General features: G+C 36.5%; 1 protein-coding gene across 6 annotated transcripts in view; it reads left to right on the top strand.

Moving 5' to 3' along the window:
* The window catches only part of PHF14 (PHD finger protein 14), a 147,705-nt gene that overhangs the window by 94,049 nt on the left and 30,088 nt on the right, over positions 1-23,568 (top strand). For 3 of the 6 annotated variants that reach the window (XM_060782186.2, XM_060782185.2, XM_067470282.1), the window contains exons 18-19: positions 4,183-4,215; positions 21,587-21,700. The exons of 1 other annotated variant lie outside the window; for it this stretch is intronic. In XM_060782186.2, the coding sequence (XP_060638169.2) occupies positions 4,183-4,215; positions 21,587-21,700 (147 nt within the window). The remainder of the gene's footprint in view (positions 1-4,182; positions 4,216-21,586; positions 21,701-23,568) is intronic. 2 more of the 6 variants (XM_067470283.1, XM_067470284.1) reach the window with 2 other exon arrangements.

The raw sequence follows: 23,568 nt of genomic DNA, 5'->3' as shown, positions 1-23,568 counted from the left end.
GGATGGAGCAAGCACGCTCCCCTGAGGCAGGCCATTCTTCTGTTTCCGCCATCTGCTTCTCTGGCCCTGGAACTCAACAAAAAAGCTCCTGTTTTGTAGCAGGTTTCCTATCAGGCGGGTGAGGTGGTAGTCCTTTGTGATATTATACATTTTTCTCAGGAGGAGGCGGTGGTTCACAGTATCATAGGCTGCTGACAAGTCTATGAAGACAGCTCCTGTGATCTGCTGCCTTTCAAAGCCATCTTCTATGTGCTGGGTCAGGTTCAGCACTTGCGATGTGCAGCTTTTGCCTTTTCTGAAGCCAGCTTGCTGTGGGATCAGACAGGGGTCTATATTTTCCATAATTCTATGCAAAATAAGTCTCTCCAGAACTTTGTAGAGGTGGCACAACAGGGAGATTGGTCTGTAGCTTTTTGGGTCATTACGGTCTTTGCCTGGCTTCAAGATGGCGATGACTCTTGCTTTCCTCCAGATTTTGGGGATCTGACAGGATGCAGTGCAGTTGTTCATCAGCTCCAGCAGCCAGCGCCTTGCTTTTGGACCAAAGTTCTTGATTTGTTCCATCCGTAGATCATCCAAGCCAGCTGCTTTGCCATTCTTACATTTGTTGAGAGCCATGTCGATGTATTGTGTATCTCCACCATATATTTGCTGTGTACTAAAAGGGAAGTTTTACAGTGAATACTGACAAGCTCATGGCAGGAAGAAACTATTTAAGTTGCCCTGTTAATCATGGACCAGAGAACAGTAGAAGGTACAAATCAAAACAAGTCATTCATACTGCCTGTATCCGTCAACCTAGGCTTGTAGCTCATATACCAACAATTTAGGAAAATCCACATATCCAATCAGAAATTCACAATGAAGTCACTTTTGCATTGCTTCTGTAGTCCTTGCCTGATACCATTATCTGCTTTGTTATAGTGCAACCTGGACTGCTGCTTCAGCCATCAGGCCAAGAACATATGCATGCCAACATAGGCTTGCCATGAGGAAATAAATACCAAGCCCCATGAAAGTAAAACTCCTTTTTAAACATATCAGCTGGCAACCAGTCAAATGTAACACCCTCCAAACTGAATCAAGTGGGAGAAAGGAAGTTAAAAGTAATACTGTAACTTTGCCTTCTTATAAATTGGTGTAACATCCAATCTAATGTAGGCTACTGCCTTTCAATTCATTTTCCAATTTTCTCTTGATAATTCTTCTATCCAGCTTACTAATAGTCAATCCCTTCAGGTCTCACAGTCAAACACAAAGCCTGCAGTTCTACTGCTATGGGTCATTCAGTTATTATTACTGTCTCTTCTCTTGCTTTTTATTGACACAAAGTGAAAAGCCTTATTTGTTTGACACAAAGCAATAGCATAGTGGAGATCTGTGCTTCTAGAACTAAGAATATATGAACAACAGAAATAGAATACAAATGTTATTTAGGGGGTTTTGCTGATGCTAGAAAAAAATATTAAACGATTTCTTTGTTTTATAGTGTTCACAAATGTATTTTTGATATTTCATGACATTGTTGCGGCACATTTAATTATTTAATGGTGTGTAATGGTTTAAGTCTTAGATGGGGATCTCCAATAAGCCATGAGAATCAATGAATGATCTTGGGCCATCCAGGATCGTTGCAAGGGTGATACGGCTAGAAGAACCAATGCACTTGTTGAACTTGATCTTTTTGGAAGAAGGTGTAATGCAAACATTACTATGTAATACATGAATAAGTGGCTCCTCAATAGAAATAGATAAAGATTTTGAAGGATCTAGACTTTTGGAGCTTACTGAAGTTTATTCTATGCTATTTCAAATGTAACAGTTTGATTAGACAGATAGTGAATTGCGAGCCATACAATCTCTTAACATATAAGTCTTGTTATACTAATTTTTCTCTAATTATATGTAGCCACCAATATATGTTTTATAAAATAGCATAAAACTAAAGTGGAATGCATACCGAATTGTGAATTTGAATGTTTCAAAGCTAAAAGAATACATGCATTAGAGTCACTGGCCTTTATTACTTAATTAACAGAAATGAGAAAAAGACAACTACAAACAGTTCCTAAATAGAACTGCTTATTCAGTTTTCATATCAGAAATACATTTTCTATAGCCCAGTGTACCTTTACATGAGGTAGGATCCCCAAGTTGTTTCTTATACAAACAGATCAAAGAGAAGCAAGGATGACAAAGGATGAGTCCCATTAATCCCCTTCCTTCCTTCCTTCCTTCCTTCCTTCCTTCCTTCCTTCCTTCCTTCCTTTCTTTCTAATTTATATAAAGCTTTTTCTCCCAGCATGGGACCCCTAGAATGCAATATTAGTGTGGGCTGTACTACTAATAGCTTGGGACCTAAACATTTCCCCTGTAAAGATGAAATAAAACTTCTAAAGCAGATAAGCCATGGATATTAATAACTTGTCCCATGGATTAAGATACTACTTCCCAATTTACCCAAATAAGCCTAATACTGTTGAAGGCTTTCATGGCTGGAATCACTGGGTTACTGTCATTTTTTCGGGCTGTATGGCCATGTTCAAGCAGCATTCTCTCCTAGCGTTACACAATTTGCTTATGTTAAGTGAATTAGAGGCCTTAGTTTGGGCAGTTTGACAGCACTACTATTACAAAACCTACATAACCAATTCAAAGTACTATTGCAGTGTCTCACAGGGTACCAAGATAACAGATGTTCCAAAGCTTTAGAAGACTGTTTCTTTTTAAAATCCATAGTGGCCCTTCAAAATGGTAAAACTTCCCACATCCTGGCATGTCCTTATATTGCCTTACAAAGACTTTAGCAATTAATGTGAAGACCTGTTTTGTTGCCAAGAAAATAGCCATAGTTCTGTACTTGGGGTTTTATCCTATGCTAGGTGAAAAAGTTCAGGATGTAGCATTCCATCACAAATAGTTGTGTCAGCATTAGCCACAAAAGATAATAATGTCAAGTTGTAACGATTTGCAAAAATTGGGGTCTAGCAATTTACAGGTTGTTTTAAGCAAATAGAATTGCGAGGTTTAACTTGTTCAATGATGAACACAAGTGTTCTGCAGAGGGCAGAAGAATCATACTATAGAATGGCACAATTTGGTCTGTCCCCTAGTACTTTGGTAAATCACGTATCTGAACCAAATTTTTAATTAAGGTTTAGTAACCTAATCATTTTGTTTTTAATCTAATGAGTATGCAGGGTACATAAGCCAAGTTTAGTTTTCCCTATTACCGTTAGTACTTTGGAACATGTACGAATGGATAGCTATTTTTAAAAGACGGCTAGCAGAGCATAAATAAAATAAAATACATCCTCAGTTAATCCTCAGGGATTAATTGGAATCTATTTTACCCAATAGGTGACATTGCATTTTACCTAATAGATGATGTAAGGATTCTGTAAATTATTGTTAACAAGTTGATGGAGATCTCTGAGGGCATACAGACTGGCATACGGACTAGATATAACTAACTTGGTATGTTGGGTCTTCGGTGCATTCAAGGATTAATTTAGTTTAGTTTTATATTCCATGTTTCAGGTTCAGAATTGAGTCCAATGGCTAGTTCCAACTACAGTAAGCCCACTGATTCACTGGGATTAAAGTGTTAAAGTAGACAATTTAGCAATTAATTCAGTGGATCTACTGTAATTGAGAGAAGCATTTGGATTTGAGTCTTTATAGGGAACATATGTATTCAAAACCTTGGACAGAACTAGCCAACAGAAAACAAAAACTTCACTTCTCGAGCAACAAGTCTAAGAACCCAAAGGAGGAAAATAATTTTTTTGCTTTTGTCATCCTTCCTGTTATGAGCCAAGATTTGTCTGTTGTCTCCTTGTGCATCAAACCTCTGCAATAATACCTAGTTTTTATTTGGTTTTGTGATGTTAGATTATTGACAAAATATTGTTTTCATGGATAAAGATATATTTTCTCCTCAGTCTGTCAAAATAATATATTCTTTTTGTAAATATATAGTAAGATTTCGGCAGTATATTGGTGTGGAGTACTCATTTTCTTCAATTCTTCAGATGTCATCCAGTTTAGCATCTTGATGTTTTGCTTGCAGTTAAGGAAGTATGTGCTTGCCTCTTTCTTGCTGAAATCTTTGCTTAACTGGATCTTTCCCTGTGCTTTGCATTTCTACTAACTGCAAAATACCTTATGTGTTAAATATAGGGTGAAGTGGATGGAATGAAAAACAAGTATCAGGTAACTGTTAAAACATGTCAAATTAGATGTCTGTTACACAGTTTAAATACACTACCATGCTTGTTTGGCACATATACATTTACTTTAGCATGAACATTTCAAGAACCTCTTAAACAATACTAATGATTTTGAATTATGGTATCATGCACATGCTCTGAGAATGCAACACTTTGAGATAATTGTGTATTGCGGTGTAATGTGAAGCCACAATATAATTAGATTTGGTGAAACAAACTCAGTTTTATTAACAGCAGATACAATTAAAGTTGTGTGTGAACTGATGCTGGTCCATCAGACTTGAACTACTTACTGGTCTTTGGCAATTTTCCAGAAAATAAATAATTGTACCCTGTGGACCCATATTTATTGCCCATCCTTGGCACTATGGAGAACCACTGACTTAGTCTGTTTCTCTTTTGTGCTGTCTGAGTCCATCAGTCTTTGTATACCTACCTTTGATAAAATAGCCCCCCCCCCCCCAATTTCTATAGGATATCTACTCTAGCATTGAATCATCCTACCATTAAGAAGTTTCAATGTTCATCCAATTTGCTTCATCCATTATTTTTAGTCCCACCGCCTGGAACAAGAGATAATATATTCACTCTTCTGCACTCTCCTGACCACTTTTGCATCTTTATGTAAATTCCTACTTTCTATTCTGGTTTTAAATAGTATGCTACCCATATTTTTTTTTACTAAGTAGGAGTATTATCAAGTGGTGAATTTAGTTATCAATTATCAATGAAATGTTTGAACTCTCACCTTTTGCAGAAGTAATAGTAGAATTTCCTAATCATAATGTCATTGTTCAAAAATTATTACCTATCTACTAAGTGAGCTAACAAAGAGCAAGTCCTATGTACTGCTGATGAACTCTGCAATTAAAATAGCTTGTAGTACTTCCTAAATATCAAATATTCTTTTAAAAAACAAATGCCATTTTGCTGTACAGGAACAAAGTTATCATCTGTTTTTGAAAATAATAGGCTCCTTACAAAATAAAGGGAACAAAATGCTGCACATTATAGGGATATTTGCTGGATAGTTGGCAAGTGCATATTACAGTCTGCCTTCAAGTAGGGTAGTTAGAGAAATGAATTGGCATACTTTCCCATTTTTGTTAATTGAATAGAATAGAGAAAGCAGCATGATGAGCAACCAGCACCATAAAGCAAATGTCAGATAAAACCAATGAGAAAATCATTGCACTTGATTCACAACTTAGAATATAAGCTGCTCATAAAATTATTTTACACTAGAAAAATCGAGGAATGTTCTGACCCCACATCATAGAATCACAGAGTTGGAAGAGATCTCGTGGGCCATCCAGTCCAATCCCCTGCCAAGAAGCAGCAGTATCAGAACTTAGGGCGTTTTAATTTTCCTTTAAGATACAATCCCTAAATTTGGGTGGGACGGGACGAGAAGTTGTGGATTCCCCCAAAGGAATTTAAAATTTGAACAAGAAGTTAAAATTCGACAGTCTTAAAATCACTTTCTTTCCATGAATTCTGTAGTTTGAAAACTGTAGTCTGAAATTCTGCGGAAATTTATTCACTTTGAAAATGAACATCATGAGAAATCCTGTAATCATTTTTGCAGGTTCATTTTATTTATCTGCGTCTCTTCTAAGCCATTGGCATAACTGGCAGCGGCCTTTCTCCTGTATAGAGAGCATAAACTTCACATAACATTCAAATATGAAGGAACAGAATTTGATAGACATTGACACACACCGTCTCGTCCATCCCACATTTTGCAGCTTATAGTTGCTCCTGAACTGTAATTTCTCATAGTTTTGCTGAGCAGAGCTACATTGGAGACGTTATGAAAGATACAAATGAAGTTGGCGGCTTCAAATTGTACTACTGCCTCCTGCCAGATGGGCCAATTGGGACCCTCTGTTGTAGAAGAAGGCTTCCCAGAAAGCACTTTGTTCAAGTACTTTCAAATTGATATTGCATTGAGATGGATATATAGCAAACTCAAATGGATAGCGATGTTTTTACTTCAAATTTTATACAAGCAGGTTCTCACCCTCTTGAGTTATAATGTAAACAGATTGGTTTGGTCCTCAGCTCCTCTGACTTCCTGCTCCAAATGTTCATTACTGGTACTTTCCACAGAGCACACATCTCACTTTTCAAGAGATTTTTATACTTATCTGAACTTAGATTGCTTTGCAAGATGTACACCATCTGCAGACAGCAGCTATTCTTTGCTATGGTCCTATACTTAAAGAAGCCAATTTCCCCATGATGGCAACACCTTTATTGTTTTTTGTTTATTAAGACTGATAGCTAGAAAATGCATTTCGATCCACTTCTTTAATCTAATGGACTTCATCAGACTACATGCATTTAAATTAGTGTACTAATAATTAAGGTCTCATGCTGACAACAGAATTATAAGCAAATTGTAGTTTACCATTACAATTTTCTATTAACATCCTGTGATTGCAAAATTTAGTTATTATTTACTTAATTGTAAGAACCCATATTGACTTTAATAGAATAAGTATTGGGAAAAGTCGTATGGCTCTTTTGCTTAAAAATCTTCATCAGAAACTGTTAATGGGTACAAAACATCATGCTTACTATTATATATAGAGAGAGGGAGAGAGATAGATTTAATTGTTGTTTCAAGTAAAGGGGTTTTCGGGCAGGAAGTACTTGAGAAAAGAATAGCTAAATGTTTGTGACGTTTGGAGTTTCCAAAAATTTAGCCACAAAAAACACATTATTAGCAGATTATCCACCATTCTTCATAAATAAGACATTTCAATATGCATCTGAAGTTATGCATGTTTTAACTGTGTCAGAGAGAAAAATATGGCTGACTTTCGTTTTGCTTTGTTTTATATAACATAATTAGCTAGTGATAGTCGTACCTTTAGTCAGGTAGGTAAATATGACTCCGTGTGAAAAAAAGATGTGGAGAACAACAATGAGAACTAATTAGTATTGAATATTACCAGCATTGCTTATTGCAACCCCCAAAGGAACATTGTTCCATGGGATGTAACCCATGGATAAATGCCTGGTGGTTTCAACAAGTTGGAGATGAAAATTGCTTTAACTTCTTCTTATAACGATTTTAGCAGTAGTTTAGTTTTGTTTCTATAGTGGACTCTGTAGTAGTCGTGGGTAAACCTTGATTCATTTTGTGTCCCAGCTTTCAGTGGGGCCCCCATTCCATTTCTACTGAAAATCAGGAGTTCATATATTTGTTTTCGGGTGCCGAAATATTTGTTTTATTTCAGCCCGTTATGGAGGGGGGGCTTCCCACCCAGGCTCCACTTTCCCAGTGTGTACTTTTGGACAGGGTTTGCCTCACCTTCATCTGGGGAGTCGAAGGGCTCCCTGGGTGGGGCTGAAGACCCATCATGTTTTCTGCCCATGGCAACCCAAAGCGTAGGCCCAAAACACCTGTGCCTGACAGGGCCTGCACTCAAGCACCAAGAAAGCAGCACTCCTTATTCAATGCTCGGCTGCAGGCCCTGGCAGGCCCGGGGGCTTTAGGCCTACGCACATGGCAGTTGATTAGAAAAGCAGGCTTGGAGCCGGTACCCGCTCCCGCCTGCCTTTTATATGGAGTTTATTTTTGTTAAAGGAGATGCTTTCCCTTTCCATTCCATCTGAATGGACGCAAACTAATCTAACGAATGATACAGATACCGGGCCCATGACTACTCTGTTGTGCTTTAAGGCAAGGGTCCTCTTTCCCATAATGTTTGTTTAGTTATTTTTATTTCTTCACACCTTTTTGATGGTATGTATAGTGGGGCATGTCAGGAAGCGCAATTTAGCAGATAAAATAGGAATTCTAGAATGATTTACATTTAGAGTAGTATGTGTGATATTCTGTTGTTCAGGTCTAGATGGCTTGCACTTTTTATATGTAGCAAGTAGGCTTTTTGTTACCAATGCTTTTGGTAAAATATTGTCATTTTAACTTACTTCACACAGCAATTATATCCTATCCCAAAGTCGTTCATTGCACTCACTCCATGATACTAATTTTACTTTGTGAATTTCACTTCGTTTGTCTACTAGTTGGAACTCCTTATATCTATGTAAACGTAACTCTTGTTTTACTCTTGTTTGAATGGTAGACTGTACATTTTACAGCATTCTGCCATAGCAGTATTTAGTCTTTGGTGAAATTATCTCATATACATCCATTCATGAACTTGGCATTGTTGTAAGAAATGTTAATCACGTGTTTAATTTTAATATTCCAATCATAATGATCTGTCATTTCTTAAAACATACTATAAATACCTCTTGTCACCTCATTGGCTAATAAGGATGTGATGACATTTCTGGGTATTATAAAGCTTTTTTCATGTAATTCTAACAACATCATCTGTGAAAACCATGCCTTTTCATAATGATGTTAGGTAGTAGTACTGAAGTTTGAGCACTGCATTTGAGAATAGCATGAACAATATTTAACATCTCTTTTCCTCCAAAAGACAGCTGAATCTGTTTGGTTTGTACTCTCAGCTACTGTTACTGCACAGAAGAGAATCCCAATTATATGACTTCAAATATTCTTCTTCCTAAAACTTTCTTCTTTTAAAAAAATGCTCCCACAAATAGTTAACATGTGAATATGATTTTAAGTGTGTTATAATTAATTCTCCCAAGAGATTGCACAAATATTTTGTGATTTTGTGGCTGGCTTAAAAATATCTTCTCTAAATCCTGAAGACGTACATTGCATTGTTAAATTCTGGCAGCAATTAAATTTATCTCTAGCTTTTCACTAAACATATCTTTGGTAAAGGATGAAAGTGATTATGTGGTTCAGTGGTTTGAAAACTCCTTTGGGTATGTTTGGAGAGTCTTGCATATTTTGCATCTTCTGCATTGAAAACTGTATATGCAATGAACAATATCAGAGCCTTCATTAGCTGCAGAAATAATATATATAATATTTAGCTACAAAAAAGTTACTAGTTTAGCAACCAATACCTTGAAATATAACTTAAGCAACAGATCAAAGCAACAAGTTCTTTACCAAAAGACATTAACAAACATATGTTGAAACATAGCATAAGTAATTTGCTAAAAGTATCCCAATTACTTTGGCATAATATGAGGATAAATAAACATAGCTGATTTGCTTTTCACTGATTTGGAATGGTACTTCATGGTGCTGTTTTTAATTTGTTTTAGATACTAAATATTTCAGCTGTCCTTAACAAAGTGATATTTGGGGGGGAAAACCAACAATATAATGTATAACCACATTATCATGTGCTATAAGTATGCTTGTGTCTGTACGCCTTAAAGTTGCCTATGAACTTATGGTAACCCATGAGTTTTCTTAGGCAAGCAATAAGAGGCAGTTCCTTACTCTGAAGTATTGCTTACAGCGCCTGGTATTCATTGGCTTCGCTTCCAAGATCAGATGTAATCTGATACCTTTAGGACAGAGCTTTCCAAACTGTGTGTTGTGACACAGTGTATTGCCTGCAGTGTGTAAGTGTGTTGCGCAAAGGTGCCAATTAATAGCTCCCAGGTGACAGCAGCAGGCAGATTGCATAGGGATGGGAAGGCCAGTTGAATCTCTCTGCAAAACATGGGGGAGCCTTAACTATTTGCAAACAGGCATATGGTTTATACATTTAATTCATTTAGTATTTAATCCCACGTGTTTGTTTATTTGTTTTTGTTTTTATCCATTTTTTGCTCCTTTGTTGATGCTTCCTTGGTAAGCTGGAGTAGCTTAGCGGGAGGGTGTTCTTTGAAAGATCTGATGATCCCAAGTTTGATACTAGCCTTCTGAATACTGTTTACTTTTATAGGCAGTCCCAGAGTTACAAACATCTGACTTACACCCAACTCCTAGTTACAAATTGGGGTATGCAAAAGGAAGTCAGAGAAAATGTACCCCTTGGAAAGGAAATTCACTTCTGTAAGAGTTATCATGGGAAACAGGTGCCTCCGCTGAAGCTTTATTACTAATCCTTGTTTCCACAACAACCCAAACATTTCTAAATCCAAGTGTCATAGGGACAGAAAGTGAGGAAAAATCATCTGATAAGGAGCAAAGACAACAAAACAAATGGTACAGGAGTGTTGATCCCTACCGATGCTATCCATTTTTTAAAAAATCGCAATTAAAAATGTACCTTTCCCAACTTATATACAAATTCAGCTTAAGAACAAACCTACAAAACCTATCATTCGTAACTTGGGGACTCTCTGTACTTTTAATTTGTTTATTAATGAACCCTACTGCTGTTTTAATTTTAAGTCATCTTCTTTTAGTCAGTTATTATAATCCTTGCTAGTCAATGTAATTAAGTTGATTTACCGTGATTTACTTGAGTACCTTCATGTTTGCTGTGTCCATATACATTTCATTATTACAATTTAAGTATGTGTATGTATCTCTCATAAGAGGTTGGATTGACCTCCAGTTTGCTAATAAAACCGAATGTCACAAAATAATGCATGTCTAAAAGGCATGTCACCAACATGAAACGATTGGAAAGCTCTGTGTTATGGTATTAAGGCACAGGATCATGTAATATACCCACTGTAAATGTCAATAGCATTTTATAGGTAGAAAAGGCAATGAAAGAATAAATGAAGTGTAACCAAATAACACCAGTTGAATAGTATTAGCAACTTCCTTCACCTGAGTAGTCAAAATAGCACCATCCAACACAGCAAAGTTTGGCAAAGATTTCCCTAGTCATTGAAAGAAGTAGAAAGCTTTGTTTTTTGAAATTATAGGACTGCAGATAGAAGAACTAGCATACTGAGTGAGAAATTCCCAGATTCTGACATGTCTGCATACACAGTGCACAGTATGGAAACCTTTCAAGTTCCAGCGTCCTCTTTTTTTTAGAAAGAACATTCAGATTCAGGATATTTGGTGACTGCTACCCTGTGGCTTCTATGCATTAAAAAGATTTGTGAAATGTACTGCCAAGGCACAAAATACTCAGATTCCCTTACCTGGAAGTATACGTCCTACTTTATTATGTTGTACAGGCCCTGTAAATACCTTATGTTAGCGTTTTACCATTTATAGAAAGGGTTTTTGTTTTGTATTTAGAATACAAAAATGTCCTTGAGCATAGAAAATGGAATGTAACAAAAGTGCATTTAAGTTATCATAATGAGGGGAAGGAATAGTCGAAGAGAGGAAAAAACTGACTATGCAGATTAATTTGATAGATATAACCTTATGTGGCTTGAATGCAATTGTTGGAGAGCCCATCTGAAAAACATTTCCAGTGACTTTAGCAGAGTAATACTCTGCATAATTATCAGTGCCTTTAATTTATGAAGACTGAAGAATTTCCCAGTTTTTGAAGCAGCACTAGTTTTGACCTTTTCAGTTACTGTGAGCTCAGCAAAAGGTTGCTGATTAATTTTGCCCCTTAAACTGTGGTAGCTGGACTGTTCATTCCTTTTTAATAAACAGGCTCAATTTTAATACTGCTGACTTAGATGTAATAAAATCTTCTTTGTGTTAGGCTTCCACTGTATTAATAATAGGATCTGTATTAGCAGTTTACAACTAAATGGCATTGGGAACACTCAACTAGCTTGCATTAAATCAATTTTATAGCAAGACTGCTTTGTCTTGTCTCATACCTGATACTTCTCAACCTTATAGGGCAAACCTGCTTCTAAATAAGCCTAGAACAAAGGATATGAGTAATGTGCTCTGTTGGACCTTTCCACAAAGAAAGCATTTACTACTCCTGCTTGTTTTTTTATTAATATCACATATAATTGTGACAACCAGTATAGTAACAGAATTAAAAGCAAAGCTGCCTCTTTGTGCAAAGAAAAAATGAATATGAATTATGATACTTGCTTCTCCTTAATGATGTATAGGCAAATAAACAGAGTTGAGTTGAATGACAGGCAGTATATATACAGTATATATTTTTATATTAGTTTTAAAAATCAACCCCAACAACCTGGGTCAGCTGATCCACAAGTCAATGTATGTAGTGTACTTTAACACTAGAAAAAAAGTGATTCCTTTTTCTGAGTGCCACTAAAGGTAGCAGCTTAGGCATTCCAAGGAAAATCTTTAAAAAGCTTAGTATTCTTTCTGTCATTGTACCTTTTTTTTTTACTTTTTTGAATGCCTAGATGGAAAAATGCAGTAGTCAGGGATAGTGGCCTCCTTGAGTTGCGCTGCCACATTATCTTCTTCACAGAATGACCCTCAACTTATTCACAGGTTCTATCACAATCCATAATTTTGGCTCCAAACCCTAACCTTGACTTATGCAGTAGTATATACAGTAAATCATGAAAGAAATAAACCCAAACTTTACTCCAAGTTACACAGTATGTGTTCTTGTATATAAATATATATAAGTAAGTGTGTATACATAACTGATTGTAAGTATGTGTGTTATACACATCTGACTACATTCACACTGTGTTGTTGCTGTCTCATTATTAACTTTGGCATGTGCAAACTCATGCCATTACATATGGGATAATGTGCATATGATGCACAATAAAGTAATGTTTATTAGTCACCCAAAAAGAATCAGAAATATAGGAAACTGCATATAGCTGAGATGCACATAGTCACATGTGCATCACAACACATTTACAAATGACAATGTTCTGCTAATTAATATGTATGGCTTTTAAGTCGCTTACTGATCTAAAATAATAGTTGTTTAAAAAATAGCAGTGAGAAAAATGTTTACAAATTTACAGATATGTATGTAAACATTTTTTAAACCCCCCATTGTTCAATTAAGGTAAACTCATGACCTAATGCAACTCATTACACCCTTGCATCATTGTACATAAGAAGGCACCTTCTACCAAGTTGCACCACTGCTCCATCTAGTTCAGAATTTTCTGCACTAATTAGCAGCAACCCTCCATGATTTCTATCAAATCTTTCCCAGACCTTTCTGTGCAAGTCATAGCCAGAACCTAAAACATTTAATATGTAATTTTACCCCTTAAATTCATCTATTACTTGTTCACAGCCATTCATTCTGCTGGAATTAGGAGGACATCTGAGTAAATGTGGATACAGTGGGATTGGCAGACATTGAGTATGATCAGGTTTAGCAAATATTAATGTTACAGTGGAACTTACCTTGAGTTAACATGTAAGCTTTATACAGAGCTTCCATGCCCCTCCAATAGAAGTTCTCTTCTGGACAATGACTGTATACAATGTACAAAAATTAAAATGTTGGATGGTAATTTATTTGAAACCCTAGATTATCCCTCAATCGAAAATTACCTATTATTTAAAAGCTTAATGTAACAAAAGCCAATTCAATCAGTGCTTCTGTTTTTTTGATCTCAGAATTTCGTAATAGAGAATGATAGAAGAGGATTTTCATGTATGTAATTGCAATATATGGCAGTAACTAGTGGCAGTGGAATACGCTTAAAAATTGAATTTTTAAAAGGAAATAAGTAGCACGAAAAATGGTAGTTCTTTCTCTTTTATCTGTCCAGTTTACAAGAAATGGTTTCATGGCTTTTCTGTCAAAAAGCCCCCCCCCCCCCCCCCATTATCCAGTTCTAAAAATGAACTACTGTCCTCAGCTTTGCTGTTTTCTAAAGTCTTTGTTAGTAACTTTGGTTCCAAATTCATTATTGCAGTCAAGTAGTTCAGTGCCTGGTGCAAGAGATAAACCCTTTGCAAATGAAGACAGCATCCATTTCCCCTATACCTTAGGCCACACAGAATTGATTGCAGTAATAAAATGACAGCACCTTATAATATACTGACGGCTTTTTAATTTGAAAACTAGCTTGAGCCTGATTCAGAGCTTGTTTAAAGCTAATTTATGTCTCACATACTGTTCAGCTGAATCCAGGATAAAGGATGATGTATGAAAACCTTTTGAGTTAACATAATACAGTCAAATATATCACATTGGGAAAGAATATTTCCTTTTTGGTTCATATTATGTTTAAGCATGGATATAAACATCTACAGAAATTTTGTAACATATTACTTTTGTCAGTGTGTGTGTTAGAGAGAGAAGTCCAGTGTGTGTATGTGTGTGTGTGTGTGTGTGTGTGGTATATATCCACTTGGCTATATAAGACTTCTTCATAAAAAAATATAAAGTCCATTGTTTGTGTGTGTGTGTGTGTGTGTGTATCCATCTGTTTTTCTAGATTATATGTATGCAATCCATATTTATATTTAGTGGATTTTTTAAATTATTAGACTAAATTTTGGTCACAAGGTTTGTTCCCTTATGAGCATTATAATATGCAGCTACTTTGAGTCTGTTTAAAAGCATCTATTTTGATAGATTTATGATTTAATATTAGTGAGTAATTCCTATATTTAAGCTTTGCATTTTATTTTACATGTGCAAGTTATTCAAGTTTAATGTTGATATTCAGTGTCTGTTATGCTGCGTTGTGCATTTGCATTTTGCTCTGAATTATTTTATATTTATTTTGATAAGCTACCTTGCGTCAAATGCTCATATAATTATGGGACTCTTTTTGTATTTCATGGGTCATGCTTTCCCACTGTATTTTTACACATTAGCGGGCAAAAAGGCATTAATTAAAATTATACACACCTACAAGCAATACAAACTATTTTCAGTTTGGAATGGTAAATCTCAATTTTCTGAGTCATGATGAATGTCAACCATGAAACATTTTTAAAGCAAAGCTGTGCAGTTTTTCCAGACTTGCTGCACCGTTTTCAAGAAGAGCACAATTTATGTTTTGCAGAGAACACAAAAAAATTCATGCAAATTTGGGGAACTGTGATATGCCATTTTTCTTCTCATGTACATTTCTTGAGGTGATGGGAGCTCAAACTCAACCTCCGTTGGGAAATGGTCAATTTTTCATTCCACCTCTATTTTCAGCCAATCAATATTTTCTTCTTAAGATAGCTAGGTTTTATCAGAAGTATATTGATTGTCCTCTCTTAAAAGTATTGTTATCCTAATCCCTCCTAATCCCATAATGTTAGCGTTGTGTCCCAGATATCAAACAGATGTCAGTGTGAGGAAGTGATCATGATTGTTATCTAGAAGTACTTGTACCAAGAAGCTGGCTGTCTGGGTATGCTTAGATCCCAAGGATGATACATTCATTAAGACATTTTCTAGGCCAGCTTCCTTTACACCTCCTTCACTTCCTCAAAAGTGGTTTCTGAATCACCATTTCCGTGGATACTGTAAATTAAAATTTGATGTGGCATTTGGAGATTATGGCAAACAGAGAAATGGTCAAACCTTCAGTTTATGTGTGCCTGAAACATTTATATGTGTTCTCTGAATTATTCAATGAGCAAAAGATCTTCTAGTTGTATGTTTTCTGACTTTTCTGCAAGCCCTCTCATGTTGAATCCATATTCACCAGAGTAGAGTAACTTCTTTAAAAACTGTTGAGTTCTCAGTATCCCTCTGAGACTTGCTCTTAGACTGAAGCCATTTCTCTCAGTGCAAGTGCCCCTCTTTCCTTTTCTTTCATCATAGGGAAACAATGTTCCTTCCAAAGTCAAGAGACATAGGTCACAATAAGCAATATTGAAAAAGCAGCCCAAAAATTCCACTGATTGGGGCCGCATCGACATTGACAATATAATGCAGTTTCACATTGTAAATTGTAGCTAATTGAGCATACCTGGAGTTCAACCTTCTTTGATCCTTAGCAGCCACCATGAAAGATCTATTGGCAGAAAGAATTATTGGTGGGGCAATTCTGATTTGGCAAAAGTATGAAACTGATGAGGCAACAGGCTAGGAGGAGAGCTGCATTCTTCCCCATCACTGTGGCCTAAATCCTTGCAGTCTCAGGGTGCAGAATTAATGCAGTTATAGCTGTTATGGCTCAAAGTTGTGGATTCATGGGAACTATAGTTGGATGAGGCACTGTTCTTCTTTGTCAGAGAAGGCTGAAGGCCATGTAAATCCCATGATTTCATAACATTGGGTCATGATAGTCAAATTGCATTAATTATACAGCGTAGATGCACCCTAATTAGCAAGAACACATTGTTTAAATAAAGGAATACACATTACACATAGAATATATTAGAAGACACTAGGATAATAGAATCATCCGTAAACCAGATCAACAATTGGGTCACACCGTTTACAGAAAACCCACACACACAGATAGATCTCTACATAAAAACTCCAACCATCACCCAAGTCAAAAAAGAAGCACCATTAAAGCCTTGGCAGACCATGCAAAAAGAATCTGTGAACCCCACCTCCTCCAAGATGAACTGAACCAACTCAACTGGGCTCTACAGGCCAATGGATATTCCACCTCAGACATCAGAAGAGTTGCAAGACCAAGAACAAGCCACGAGAGTCAAGATGAAGATCCACCCAGAGGAAAAGTGTTCCTGTCATACATCAAGGGAACCACTGACCGCATAGGGAAGCTGATGAGGAAACACAACATACAAACAATCTACAAACCCACCAAGAAAATCCAACAAATGCTACGTTCAGCAAAGGACAAGAGGGATCCTCTCACCTCTGCAGGAGTCTACCGTATACCATGCAGCTGTGGACAAGTCTACATAGGGACCACCAAATGCAGCGCCCAAACACGAACCAAGGAACATGAAAGGCACTGCAGACTACTCCAACCAGAGAAATCAGCCATAGCAGAGCACCTGATGAACCAACCTGGACACATATTATTTGAGAACACAAAAATGCTGGACCACTCTCACAACCACCATGTCAGACTACACAGAGAAGCCATTGAAATCCACAAACATGTGGACAATTTCAACAGAAAGGAAGAAACCATGAAAATGAACAAAATCTGGCTACCAGTATTAAAAAATTCTAAAATTGCAACTGCAAAAACAGCAGAGAGAAAAACAGGCAGGGACATCTAATCACCTTTCAAGAAGAGTTTGCTCCAGGCACAGTCAGCCCATTGTATGCTAATCAAGGTGGTCAGTTGAAAGATTCACACCTAGCCCAACTTACAAAAGCCCTTTGTCTCACCCTAGTCATTCCACAGATATATAAACCCCTTTTTCCCCAATTCCAGCAGACCTCACCTCTGAGGATGCTTGCTATAGATTCAGGCGAAATGTCAGGAGAAATGCCTCTAGAACATGGCCATATAGCCCGAAAAAACCCACAAGAACATTCAATATACTCAACATATTTTTGCCAGCGCTTACTCCTTCATACCTTCCAAATGCCCTGATTTGGCAAGGATGGTCCCAATTAATCTTCTGACATCCCATTTTAGGTGCTTTTTAAATGTCTCAGCTTTTTTCTCCTACTACTTTTCCTTTCTCCTGGGCTTCCATCTTTTGCACAAAGTCCAAAAGTAATTTTCACTCCATTATTAATTCAGAGAGGGGAAGATACAGGACAGAATCTTGCTGATTCTATAGTAGATCCAGGCAGAAGCAAACTGCTGCAGCTTCTCACACCGTGTTTGTTCTTCCTTCTTAATAACCTTGCAAACACTGCTTTTGCTCAACTTCTCATGTCCCGGTTTTCATATGTGCTGTGATGGAGAGTTTGCTGCCATAGTCTTTAATGGGGCAGGAAAACCCAAATTACTTTTGAACTGAACTGCTTGCAACCTCATTAAAACATGAAGGATTTCCTTCCTCAACAACCCTGAATAAAGTACATCAGTAGTTTTCACTTATTCTTTGTCTATAATAAGCATCTTTTTTTATTTACTGTACTTTCTCTGAATTTATTGGGCTAGTTTGAAATTTGGCACATTTGTAAAATTTGTCAGGTATTTCACCGATGCTGAGTTTTAGGTTATTCAGATTTTATAAGCAATATAATATAATGGCACAAAATTTTTGTGTGTGATGCCTTAAATTAAGAGGAACTTCCAAGTCCTATAAATACTGTTTCCATGCACAGAAGTTTTTGTTAGCATCTACAACATGTAGCCTTTTAACGTCATTTTTATATCATTTTTATCAAGTCAGATAATGCAGTAGGCCACTTGTAAACTACATATATTAAATTATAAGAAGTCCCCCCCCCCAAGAAAAATATTGTATAGCTCGATGATAATGAAGATGATGATGATGATGATGTCGTGCCAAAAGATCTCAGCCAGCATTTGGAAACAATAAACATTGACAAAATCCCATTCTGTCAACTGCAAAAGGCCACTTTACATGGATCTGCACACATCATTCGAAAATACATCACACAGTCCTAGACGCTTGGGAAGTGTTCGACTTGTGATTTTGTGATACTAAATCCAGCATATAGATCTCATTTGCTGTGACATACTGTGTTTTTGTGTCAGTAAAATAATAACAACAATAATAATAATAATAATAATAATAATAATAATGACTTTGGGTTGTTTATTTTTTTAGGGCTGTATGGCCATGTTCCAGAAGCATTCTCTCCTGACGTTTTGCCTATATCAAGATGTAGGCAAAACATCAGGAGAGAATGCTTCTGGAACATGGCCATACAGCCCTAAAAAATTACAACAACCCAGTGATTCCGGCCATGAAAGCCTTCAACAATACAATACTTTATTTGTATTCCACCCTATCACCCCGGGGGGACTCGAGGCAGATTCCAACAAACAAAAAACACAGAGGCAAACATTCAGTGCCTCAAGACAGGTATAAACATGAATGCATTAATGTCCCACCCAATCCCAAACCAATCCTATGTCAAACAGCTAATTATAACATAAAACTTAAAATTATACAAACAGTTCAACAGTAAAATTATATCTAACTATAAAAACATGTGCCTCACTTAACAGAACTCAGAGGTTCATTAAAATATTTAAAATAACCAAATTGCAGTAATGTCCAGAGCACTGGCCAACCCACTAGGGCCAGAATGCAGTGATAATATCTGTTTGAAAGTGTATTAGATGACCTCCTTTCTTTAATCCTCCTCCTCTCCATATGCTAGAGACAAGTGGTTTTTAATTATTTTTTGAAGGAGAGGAGGTAAGGGCCATTTTTATGTATTTGGGGAAGATGTGGGAGGCCATCACAGAGAAGGCCTGATGGATAAGGGAGAATATCCCCTATCCATAATGCTTAAGATGAGAAGCGTTTTGAATTTTGGATTTTTTTGGATACGTACCTAATGAAATAGCTTGTAGAAGTGGTCCAGGTCAGACACAAAATTCATATATGTTTCGTATATACCTTATACACATAGTCTGAAGGTAATTTTATACGTTAGTTTGGATAATTGTAAATTTTTGAGTATTTTTGATTTTTTAATTCCAGATGAGAGATGCTCATCATGTACTGCAATTGTGTTTTATATGCCCAGCTCTTTTCCAGATTGCAAATCTCTTAGAAACTAGGCCATTGGAAATTGCTATGGGTGCCATACATAAAGTGAAGGAAGGTAACTTGAACTTCAGAAGACAAAAGTGAAACATTTAAAATCTAGCAGTCATTTAATTCCTGGCATGTCTCATAAGCCTGAGAAAACCTGTTTTCTAACACTCTAGAGAACTGCTGGTATAGGTGGTCCAGTGGACCAATGTAGTGATATATGAATTATTTGTTAATTAACTAAATCTCTTATTTTGTGTTGTGTTATATTCCATATTCAAAGCTATTTTAATGAGACAGAATTTTATTTTGCTTAATAAAACAACTATATATTAAATACATCAGATAAGTAAGAGGCATTTCTATGTAACTGACACTTTTGTCATGGACTTGCTTGGATAAGGCAATTCGTATAACACAGAACTACATTTTTATTGTTCTACATAAAGAATATAATAGTAGTTTCAAGTTTATAGTGGCTGTTAAGCCCTCGTATTTGAAAACAAATTAATTACATTTTTAATTTTAAAAATGTTGGTTTGCTTATTTAATAAAATGACATCCTATCTGTTATCGGTTATAATAAAATCAGTTGGAGCAATTCAAAATGTAAAGTAGTAAAAATAATTTAAAGTATAATCAACATACAATAAAAACCAGAAAATATTAAAAGTTTGTCTAAAACGATGTATATGCAGGCAGTCCCCAAGTTACAAACATCTGTCTTACATCCGTCACCTAACATTTCCAAACATACTCCAGAATACTGTTGCAGCTTCACGAGCCATTATGTAATTGTTAATGCTGCAACTGCTGCACTTCCTTGAAGATTGCTCAAGGCTAGTATAATTGCTCAAGGCTAGTATAATTGTGCAAACCCCGAAAGGAAGCTGGAAAATGTGTTGTCGAAGGCTTTCATGGCCGGAATCACTGGGCTTCTGTTAGTTTTTTACCTGCCATAGATGCAGGTGAAAATGTCAGGAGAGAATGTTACTGGAACATGGCCATACAGCCTGAAAATCTCGTAGCAACCCAGAAGTTAGAAAACATTGCTCAGTTGGTTATGCAGCCTCAGAAATTCCATAGGCTTGGTCCATGATAGTGAATTGAGAGTTGAAATGACTATTGCTCAACTGAAGGTTACATGTCTCCACTGTTGGTTACACAATCATTTCCAATATTGTTTGATCCTGTACTCCAGTAGAGATACTCTGCAATAATATGCTGCATAACTGGTGAATTTGATCTTAACCATAACATTTACATTTTGTCCTTTTCATTTAATTAATGGGGGTTGGTGTTTTCTTATTTTATTTCATTTTCTTTCTGAAGGACCTGTTGCAAATGGAATGTACTTGTCTTGCAGATTTTGCGTAAAGTTATTCGGGTCAATTGATATATACAAAAAAGTATAACCTGGCATTTAATATTCAGTTTAAATGGTAACTAGATCTTCTGTTAAAACTTTGGAACCATAAATTGCAAAAGTTCCCAACTCCTTTAAAACAGTACTATTTGCATAATAGTAAAGTGACCATCATATATTCACACATTTAGTTTCTTCATGTAGCTTCTCAAAATTCATACTGGAAGTGTAAAATTAGCCCAAAGTGAAAATTTAGGTTGCTATTAAGGTTTTATTTCGGTGGCCAATTAAGATTTCTTACAGAAATACTAGTATGCGGTGAGGCAGGGTTTATTTCATAAAGTAATATGTAATGTTTCAGTTGTGTGCTTTCCTATTCTTTTTTGAAATTTTGTACTAATTATTTTAATGGATACAAAACGTTAAATTTATCAGTATTTCTTAGTGAAGTTTGGGCTGCATGTGCTTTATGGTGGGACTCATGCCAGAAGAAATGCAGAATATAAATTGAACAAATAAATAAATAAAGCAAATATATTCAGAGTCTAAAAACTTCAGTTTAAATGCCAGAAGAAGTTTAAAAACACATTTAAGAAATATAGAGGCTTTTTGAGTCAGTCAGTATCATTATCAGACTACACTGCCTTGCAAACATTTTCTTATGCAGTACCACTTCAGCACACTACTGAGGGGTCTGTTTGTCTCTGTTGCCCTCAGGACTCCGACCTGTCAATTGAGGTGTCCTCAGAGGTCCCAACTAATGTTGTTCCCTCTACCTCGAGAAGTAGCTCTGAACAGCTGGTGTCGGTGGCACAGAAACATCTAAAAGAGGTAGGAACTTCTGTGTGTATTCTATTACTACGTTTCAGATTTTTTTTTTTTGGTTGATACTGATTTCTTTCAGTTGAAGAATTGAAGCTAAGTCACACCAGACTCACCACAAATTTAATTCCATCTAAATCAAATTCATATGCCACATTTTCCTGTATTTAAATTATTCCCTTTTGGTGGTTACTCTTTCTATTCTTTCTCTCTTTTATTTTTTTCAGATATTTTAATTTATAAAATCAATTATGTCATATTTGAAAACGGCAGTAGCATAAATTCACTCATGTAATGTTGTTTAGGAAGTCTCGTCTTGGCAGAGTTAAATTCTGTATCCCAGAAACTCTTCATAGAAGCATTCTCACCTCCACTAAAGAATTTTTCTTAGGAGAGAACTAACAGTAGGAATTGACCTTTCTTCTCCATCCTCGATCCCTTTTTGCTGTCGTTAGAATTGGACAGTTCCACTTAAAAATGAAGCCACTGTACTACAGTTACTTACTGCTCTCTCCTTTCAGCAGGTGTTGTAGGTTTTGTTATCCTCACTCTGGGTTTGATGTCCTAGTTTCTTTGCAGTAGGAATGGCAGTTTATTCCTACAATTTTATGGGCTTGTGATATGACTTACTTTTGCTTGCTTCTCTGTAAGTAAGTTGACCTGGCCTTTAATCAGAGTAGGGCAGTTGATTTGCGCTTTCATGAAAGGACAGCAAAATGTTTGCTTCATTTTATTTCTTTTTTCTTTTTGTCTTGTGGGAGAGAGGTCCTTGAGGTTTTCTATCTCATGCATGGAGCCCCCGATGGCGCAGTGGGTTAAACCACTGAGCTTCTAAACTTGTTGATCGAATGGTCACAGGTTCGAATCCGGGGAGTGGTGTGAGCTTCCCCTGTCAGCCCCAGCTTCTGCCAACCTAACAGTTCGAAAACATACGAATGTGAGTAGATCAATAAGTACCGCTCTGGCAGAAAGGTAACGACGCTTCATGCAGTCATGCTGGCCAAATGACCTTGGAGATGTCTATGGACAACGCTGACTCTTGGGCTTACAAATGGAGTTGAGTCGGACACGACTGGAGTTAATGTCAGGGGAAAACCTTTGCCTTTGCCTATCTCATGCATAGTAACAACTTGGATGGTTCTTTGACTTTATGGTGGTGCAGGAGGTCAAATTGACTTACCTAGTGGTTTCCCTAGTTGCATTTGTTCCTTTTGAAATATTGAATAAAGAACCCGGTTATAGTTTGGATTCTTTATTTGTACTTTATGACAGATCATTAGCTAGATCTGTTTTCTCAAAGGCCACAGTGTAGGAAAGAACCAAGTGTACCATGATAGTTGGGTTTGGGTTATTTTTGTTTTTGGTTTTTTTCTGCATGATATAATTGAATAACCATTACATAGTTCCACACTCTCATACTTAAGCCTTTACGAACCCATACACCCCTGCTTAACTATGCCTAAGTTAGTTTGTTTGGGTTAAACACACACACACACACACACACAAAACAGAGTGAATTAAAGGCTTGAGCAATACCTGGCTAATAGACTAGTCAAGGAAAGACATGACTTTTTAGAAGTCAACCCTTTGAAAAAGTGATGTTCAAAATATTCATGTAATGGCACACAGGTAAATCAGCTGTTAATCTGATAAACCATGTATTTGAACTGCCAGGGACAAAGACATGCCACTGTACAAAAACATACATTAACTAGCAAAGTTTTAAAATGTTTCTTTGAAGTTGAAATTGAAATTGCAGTTGCCCAAAACATATACTCTCCCTTGGAACCTCTTAGTTTAAAAATATGCACTCAGAGACCAAAAACAAACTCTTCTTTAAAAAGTAACACATCTTGTTTGTTGTTGTTTATTCGTTC

This window comes from Anolis sagrei, chromosome 6 (genome assembly GCF_037176765.1).
Source record: "Anolis sagrei isolate rAnoSag1 chromosome 6, rAnoSag1.mat, whole genome shotgun sequence".
NCBI lineage: Eukaryota > Metazoa > Chordata > Lepidosauria > Squamata > Dactyloidae > Anolis > Anolis sagrei.
The sequence above is the reverse complement of the archived record's forward strand: the minus strand, read 5'-3'. Positions and strand labels throughout refer to the sequence as shown.